General features: G+C 54.7%; 1 protein-coding gene across 1 annotated transcript; it reads right to left on the bottom strand.

Annotated features, from left to right (window-relative positions):
• Positions 1-5,683: 5,683 nt before the first annotated feature.
• Positions 5,684-7,317, bottom strand: TPBGL (trophoblast glycoprotein like). The gene has a single exon (XM_081002290.1). It carries the CDS (start codon positions 6,841-6,843, stop codon positions 5,725-5,727), a length of 1,119 nt encoding a protein of 372 aa, XP_080858416.1. The 5' UTR covers positions 6,844-7,317; the 3' UTR covers positions 5,684-5,724.
• Positions 7,318-8,414: the final 1,097 nt, after the last annotated feature.

Below are 8,414 nucleotides of genomic sequence, written 5' to 3'. Positions count from 1 at the left end.
CGAACACCTCTCCCCTCCTGTGGTTTCCAGCAAAAAGTATTGAGAAGCATTGCAGCTTCTGACCAGTGGCCATTGACAGCCCTTTCCTCTGTGAATTTGTCCAATCCACTTTGAAAGGTTGGTGCTCATCAACGCCTCCTGAGGACACCTGGACGTCCTTTTCCTGGTGCATTCACGATTCATACTCATGATGCTATGGGGAGGTCACAGGTGACCCCACTTTCAATCCTCCTTTTGCCTGCAAAGGCTTTGGGGCAGAGATACTGCTTCATTTCCAATCAGTGCATAACCTGTAACTTCCAGCTAAAATCCCAAATCTTTTCACACCACAAACGTTCAGAGAGGGTGCATGCAATGGAGGCTGCATTTCAGCCACACAAAAGCCAGAGGAGTCCACACAAACACACACCCCTCCATCCCTCCACTCAGGCAAGGAAGAGGCATTGCCACAGTTCTAGAACACAGTCCATCCGGCAAAAGTAACAGAAAGTAGGGGGAGGGACTTGGGAAGACCCCACAGGGCCAGAGTTGCCTCAAGGGCCACCGGCGCTCTACAGAAGTATCTTTATCCCCAGTTGAACGTATGAAGCCCATACGGCATCAGACTATTGGTAAAACTAACCCAGAACTGTCAGCTCTGGCTGGCAGAGGTTCTGAAGACCCAGTGCAGTGAGAGGCATTTCCCATCGCCTGCAATCTTTTCTTCTTCCTCTTGTAATCTGGAGGTCAAAGTGGGATCTTCTGCAGGCAAAACAGGGGCTTGAACCCTGAGCTATGTATACACCCCCACCACAGAGATCAGAGTTCCCTGCAGATCCCAGCAGATAAGCAGACCCCAGATCAGCTTACTACACTTTTAGAGTGACCGACTTTCACCTCTTTATCTTCATGGCAATGCTCGTTTTTATGCGCAAGCTCTAGAAGCATGCATGCTAATATAATTAATGAATTTCCCAACTGGGCTTCCTCCAGATGTTTCAGGTGACAGTTCTCATCAGCCCCAGGCCGAAACATCTGGAGAGCACCTGGCTGGGAGTCCTGGGATAAGGGACATAGGTGCCTCGGAAACCTTTTAAGGACTTTGGGAGATGGGCACTTAGGTGTAGCGCACCTGTGGCCGTCCTGATTTTGCAGAACAGCTCCTCCCATGAACCCCAGCAAACATGGGAGGTGCAGGCCAAAGGTCCCCCTCCTAGCAGAAGGAGGGAATCCAGCATTAGAAAGGAAGGGCAAGCCACATTTTTGGGAAAGTTAGAAGACATCTGAAGGCAGCCCTGTTTAGGGAACCTTTTAATGTTTGACGCATTACTATATTTTAATATTTTGTTGGAAGCCACACAGAGTGGCTGGGGAAGCCCAGCCAGATGGGCCGGGGGGGGGGTTTTATAAATAATTTATGATGATGATGATGATGATGATGTTCATCCACCATGGATCATCAATCCAGACTGGTGTGTCCTAAGCAAAGAGAAGCAGCCTTTCCCAAAGAGCAAGAAACAGATCTAGATGAATTAGGCTAGACAATCAGCTTGCACATGCTCACCAACAAGGAAAAGCGGGTTCATTAGTTAATAATGAATTTTTGTGATCTGGCAGCGCTCAAAACACACTAATTTACTCTTTGCTTGTGTGCCCCAAAGGGGGAAATGGCTAGTCAGGTTTTCAGCATGGTCCAGAAAGGGTCAAGGAAAAGCCAGCTGAAGTCAGTACCTGTTGGCCTGTGCCCATGGCATCACCAACACACCAGCAAGCCAACCCTGGAGCAGGGCCACATCTGGCTTGCTAACAACACTGTCTTGGTTTTTAGCAGGAGATGGACACATTGCGTACTCTTTCCATCGGAGGGAGGGAAGTGGGTCAGCCCAACTGAAGTACAACGGGGAGAGAAAACAGAAGACGGACGCTTCTCTTTGGCACGGGAAGCAAGTCACTGATTTGACAGCCAGCTAGGTAGCCTGAACATTTGCAACACCAGTTGTGACTGGGAGAACTCTTCCACGAACACTCTTTAAAAGAAACAAGTCTGTCTGTGGTGCAGCATACTGGGGATAGCTCAGTTGGTAGAGCACGAGACTCTTAATCTCAGGGTCGTGGGTTCAGGTTCCACACTGGGCAAATGATACCTGCATTGCAGGGGGTTGGACTAGATGACCCTCATGGTACCCCTTCCAACTCTACAATTCTACATCCAGGGGATTTCTTCCCAGCTCTACAAAATAAGATCTATCAAGGGCATGGGACAATCCCATGCAACAACAGGATGATTTGCTGGGTTGCAATTCCTGCGCCCCTCCCTCCAGCATCCAGAATCACATGGAGGCTAAAAATATAAACATCCCCCAAGTATGGAATGCAAACAGAGAGCCAGCCAGCCTTCTCCATTCTCCTTTCTGGGGGTTAACCGTGGATTTCAGTTGTATTTGCATCAGCATAATGCATGAGCGATGCACATCATGTTCCAACGTAACGCTGGTTTGCAAACCCATTACAAACCACAGTTTTGCTCCTTCTTTTACAAGGAGACCTGCTTTGCATCGGCTTACCTTGAAATGACTGTTGGTGCCAGGAAGGGAATGAAGAACTAGATGATAATTGGTTGTTTTCCCCTTTTATCCTCTGGAAGGAGAAGCTATTCCTGTCTCGTTTGTGATTTGCAAACCATGGTTTGTAGGGCAGCCCCCCATTAACAGCCACGCCAGAGAGAAAAAGCTAAAAGGAATAACTTTGCAGCAGTCGAGAGGGTATTTTGAAATTATTGCAATAAGCTTTATAGAAAAAAGTACAATACAGTTAAGAGATGCAAATTTCAATTTCTTTGCTCTAGGCAGAGACTAACAGCGGCTTTTGGCATGACAGGTAGCGCCACCAGCCAGAGGAACTGTAGCGCACCGGGCTGGGAGCTCATCCTGCCGTGCCCAAAAACCACGCTAACAGGCACTGTTCTAAAGCAAACTTGTGGAAGAATGAACTAGAACGAGCGTTTCAAACCCCTCTCCCCCACCTGATACAAAGATCAGCGAAAACGGCCCTAATCTAAGTCATCTGTCATTACTTCACAGTTTGGGAAATTAAGTCGTCGTATTTTATGCATGCTTCGGAGTCATGCAACCAGCCAGCCAGTCTAAGTGGGGAGGGTTTGCTACTGTTGAACATTTGCATTCTCTTCTGTAGGGCAGGGGGGAGCACAACCAACCATTAATTTCCTCGAAGGGAAGCAAAGAGAAAATTACATCCTCTCTCTCTCTCTCTCTCTCTCTCTCTCAGGTCAGGTCCTTCCTCCGCAAATGTTTCTGTGCTGAGCTGCCTAACAGTTGGGTAGTAGCTCTTTGGTGGCTGGGAAACAGAAATAGTATTTTTGGGGGGTTGGGGGGTGAGTTGAAGAGAACTGAGTCAGCTTCAACTGATGACAGTAAAAGCAGGGGGGCATGTGGGGGTTGCAGGGTTCCAGCTAATGGAGCCCTATTGCACTCAGTTGCTGTCAGGGGACAAACTCACCCCAGAGTGACGGCCTCGATTCGTTTAGAGCCAGGCAGGATTTGGTATCCCTCACTTTTGCCAGGGAAAACTGGCTTTGCTGGAGGAAACGGGCTGTGCAAAGGAGAAAGGGAATAGAGTTTTCTTGCTCTCCCAAAGAAAATCCAAGTTTTATATGTCCAGGGTTCCCCCCCCCCCCCCATTTCTTTCTCCAACCATGAAGACCGTGGCTGCAGGTTGCACCCAAAGCTAGCAGCGTAGACCCTCTGGAATCAATGAGCCTGAGTTAGTCATGCCCATTGATTCCATTAGGTCTACTCTGAGTAAGGCTAGCACTGGATGCAAGATCCCAGCCCCCTTGTTCCTTAAACACAGGGGGATGGAGAGAGGCGAAAGAGGAAGGTCAGCTTTAAACTTTTTTCTCACTGCCCGTTGATTCCAGGGGACACCCCCCCCCACTGCAATGCTGTTCTAAAGGCAATTAAACTGCCACCCTAAATCCACTTACTTGTACAATAGCGACACTGAAATCCATGGGCCTACTCCAGAAAGAAGCTGTTTGAAGATGGCAGCTCAACAGCCTTTCTTTAGCGAACTACTGACTCTGGAGTAATTTGTTGATTTCAGTGGGACTACTCAAAAGCAAGGCAGCAAGACCTTTCTCTGCTAGGACAATGTCATGGTGGTGAGTGTGTGTTTGGGAGCGGAAGGGGAGATGATTCTGCTATAAACCTGTTGTTCCCTGAAGCTTGGAGGTCTGTAAGGAATCAATCCTGACCATGCCAAGGTGACTGCTGCGTCAGCCTTCTCCTGCGCCTAGAGCTGAGAATGGGGCAATGGGTTAGCTGCAGGCAGAATAATGTGGGGTTTTCATGCACCAGTTGTTGTTTTTTTACATGTTTACTTGGCAGCAAGTCCGATTTTAGTTCAACAAGACTCACTTCCAGGGAAGTCTGCTCAGGATCCCAGCTTTCCCCCTATTTGGGGGCAGATTAGAATTGGGGCCAAATAATTCCTAATGAGGCAAGGAAGAAGGGCTACCCTTATGCAATTCATATAATCAGTTATCAGTAATCAAAATATTCATATATGCTCACACATAATCAGGGCTTACAGTATTGTATAATCCATTTTGAATCAAAGGGAAGCTGTGCCTTAGCTAACTGCAAACTGCTTGAAACAGCAAAATTAGGAGCCGACCTTTCCCCTACAAACATCCGTGTACCCTGGACAAGGGGAAGACGTGAATCAGAGATACTGGTACAAAATCCCCTCAGATACAGGCTAAATTAATCCACAGAACAGGAAGAGCTAAACCACAAAATCTCCAATACTCCCTGTCCTGTCATAACTAGGGGAGAGGTTAGACAGAGCATCACTGCAAGCAGCAGAAAGCAGAATTAGAACTCCGTGCTTGACCAGTGCTTGACCAGGAGCTGGAAGCATGGCAAGAAGCTCGCTAATTGGCTAATTTTCACTGGCGATATCGTGACTGCCTCATGGTTGTCTCATGATCTATGATTTGCTGTGATCTGCTCAGGTATAAAGACCTCTGGATTTCTGTCAATTGGGGTCCCAGTTCCTTTTTGGAAGAGATTCCAAACTGGGTCCTTATTGCATGGCAATAAACTTCACCTTCTTATTCTCCATTGCTGCGTCTGCCTGATCCTTACTGACGCCAAGCGAGTACCTGCTTGGTTCACATGCTTCACTAACACTCCCAGTTCCCCCTAGATAGAAGCCTATGCTGCATAGTCCTGTGTCCAGAATGGGGAGATTCCTTCTTAGCGGGTGACGGTTTGGGAGGCATTTTAAATTATAATTAGACAAAGCACACGCACACCCCATGTTGGGAGGGCTGGGCGTACCTTAGTGGGTAAAAAGCTGAGTGCCCCCAAGTAGGGTGCAACTGGAAAACATGTCCCTTTGGTTTGTGGGAGGTGGGGGAGAGATTGCCCACACAGTCCCCTCGAGGCTGGCTTTAGGGTGCCTGCAGAGTCAGTCGTGAGCCACCCTTGGGGTTGAGGGGGTCCTCTGCACCTTGCCTGGGGCGATGTCCCTGCACCCCCCACCCAACAGGTAGAGTTTTGGACAAGTTTGCAGAGCTGGGTAGTGGGTTTCCACTTGTCCGTCCATCCCCCCCACTTTGGAAGACCAGAAAGGAAGGTGTCACCACCGCCCTTCTCAAGTTGTTTTTTTTTGGGGGGGGGGTGGTGGAATGAAGCTCCCCAGGCCTGCTGCCAGCTTGCCTCAGAGGTCTCCGGGGCTGGCCCGTCGCGGGTCGCTGTCCTGCTCATAGCGGTAGTGATACCCCTCCATCTGGTCCCGGCAGGCTTCTCGGAGATTGCTGAGCCACCGCTTGATGCCCTTTCGGTTGAGGTAGAGCACCATGAGGAAGACGACGCCGATGAGCGCCAGGACGATGCCGAAGAAGACGTACGAGGCCGTCTCCATCTCCTCTTCCTCGGCGCCGCCGGGCTCCAGCAGCGCCCAGTCCGAGCCGTCGAGGCATTCCAGCTGCAGGAGCCGAAGGCGCCACAGCAGCCGGTCGCGCAGCTGCGGCGGCGAGGCGCAGCGCAGCCGGCGCACCCCGGGCGCGCGCCACGTGGCGTTGCGCAGCCAGAGCAGCAGGGGCCGCAGCGAGGCGCAATCGCAGTGCAGCGGGTTCGAGTCCAGCAGCAGCCGCACGCGGCCCAGCGCCGCCAAGCCGTCCAGGCGCTCGGAGCGCAGCGCCCGCAGGGAGTTGTTGCGCAAGTCCAGTTCCTCCAAGCCGGGCGGCAGGGCCCAGGGGGCCGGCAGCTGCCGCAGCCGGTTGCCGGCCAGCTCCAGGCGCACCAGGCTGAGGTTCAAGAGCGCGCCGTCCAACAGCTCGGCGAAGGGCGGCGCCCCGGGCGCCAGCAGCGCCTGGTTGAGGCGCAGCGTGCGCAACCGCGCGCAGGAGGCAAAGGCGCCCGGCGCCACGGAGCGCAGCGGGTTGTGGCTCAGGTCCAGCGTGGCCAGGGCGGGCAGGCCGGCGAAGGTCGCCTCCTCCAGCGTCTCGATGTGGTTGTGCGTCAGTACCAGCAGCGTCAAGTTGCCAAGCGGCCGAAGGGGCTCGCCGCGGGCCCAGCCTCCGGCGAAGGCGGCCGTGCGCAGCACCGTCAGGTTGCCGCCGACGATGGAGAGGTTGTGCACGGCCCGGGGCAGCTCGTCGGGGGGCTCGAGGAGGCGCACGTAGCGGCACTGCACGGTGTCCGGCGTGGCGAAGCAGAAGCACGACGGGCAGCTCCGGCCCGCCTGCAGTAGCGGCAGCAGAAGCATGGCGGAGACGCCGGCCAGCAGCCCGACGAGGCGGCGGCGCAGAAGGAGCCGTCTGGGGCGCCGGGCCATGCTATCCCCGCTTGGGCATCTCTGCGGGGCGCAGGGGACGGGTGGACGGAGCGCCCGCCGCCGCCGCCTGCTTCCTGCCCGCCTTGCAGCTCCTCCTTCTTCTTCCTCGGCGGTGCGGCGGCGGAGTTAGACGGTCACCGTAGCTCCTGTGGCCGCGAGAAGCAGCCGGGGCTGCCCGGAGCCCGAGGAGACCCGGCGGTGGCGGCGGTGACTCATGGCGGTGCGCGGCGTCTGCGGCGAGCGAGCAGGACCGGAGGCTTCCCCCACGCCGGTTCCGAGGGGGCGGGGAGGAGAGAGGGGTCCTGGGTAGGGTGGGGGGCGGAGGATCGCGGGCGTCGGAGGAAGGCGGCTGGCGATCTCCTCTCTCCTCTCTCCCCTCGTCGTCTTTGGCTGGCAGGTTAGTGGCGCAGCGCCCGGACGGCAGGATTAGGGGAGAGACTCGCCCCTCCGCCGGCCAGGTGGTTTCTGGCTCGAGGTTGGGGCGAGGGAGGGGCGGGCAGCGGCTGCCTGAGATTGGCTGGCAGAGGCTGAGCGCAGGCCCGCTTCCCAGCCGGCCGGGACAGCTGGAGGGAGGCGGGGAAGAGGGCGTCCCTCGCCCGCAGGGGCGTCCCCCCCGCCCCAGTCCTGAGGTGAAGCTGCGAGGCCTGACCTGGAAGCCCCCTCCAGGAGCAGGAAAGCGCTCCCCCTGTCTGAGGCTGGCCCCGTCCAAGTTAAGAAGCCATCGCGGGGGCTGCTTTTCTCGGGCCGGGTGCGTGTCCAAGAGAGGCTCTGCGCCGAGAAGGGGACAGGGAGCGCCTCCCCACTCCAGACCCTGGGATTTCTGGGGCAGAGCGTTCCCCACCGTCTAAGTGTCTCCCCTGCAGCCTCTTCCTCCTGCATTCCATACGAGTGGATGGAGACTTTTTTGCGGCATTCGTGCCTTAGGCAAAGCAGGGGAAGGCGTGCCAAAAATGCGATCGGGGTCTGTGTGTGTGTGTGTGTGTGTGTGGTGGTGGCTGCGAGGAGGACACCAGTAACCCCCCCTCCTCTCGCGAGCCAACTCCACTATGCTCTGTGATGCACAAAGCAATGCATTCCCCCCCCTCCCCCAGTGTTTCCCTGCCATGAGGTTTATCTGCTGCAATTTTATCCTGCCTTTCAGGATGCACGTCCTCTCAAGGCGGCTTACAAGCAACGTCTAAAAAACACTGCACCAACAAAACCCCAGCAAACAGTATCAAAATATAAGAAGTCGACAAGGTGGGTGATGGGTGGATGGGAGGGGTCACAGGGTGGCTGGGGCAGGGGCAGACCAGCAGGCCTGGAGCAGCGTCAGCCAGCTGGTGTTAGGGACGCTTGTGGCACTGTGGTCTAAACCACTGAGCCTCTTGCGCTTGCCCATCGATCGGCGGTTCGAATCCCTGCGACAGGGTGAGCTCCCATTGCTCTGTCTCAGCTCCTGCCAACCTAGCAGTTTGAAAGCACACCAGTGCAAGTAGATAAATAGGTACCACTGTGGCGGGGAAGGTAAACGGCGTTTCCGTGCGCTCTGGTTTCCGTCACAGTGTCCCGTTGCGCCAGAAGCGGTTTAG

Source organism: Podarcis pityusensis (genome assembly GCF_964106645.2).
Source record: "Podarcis pityusensis genome assembly, chromosome: 4".
NCBI classification, from domain to species: domain Eukaryota; kingdom Metazoa; phylum Chordata; class Lepidosauria; order Squamata; family Lacertidae; genus Podarcis; species Podarcis pityusensis.
This window is presented reverse-complemented; position numbering and strand designations above follow the sequence as displayed.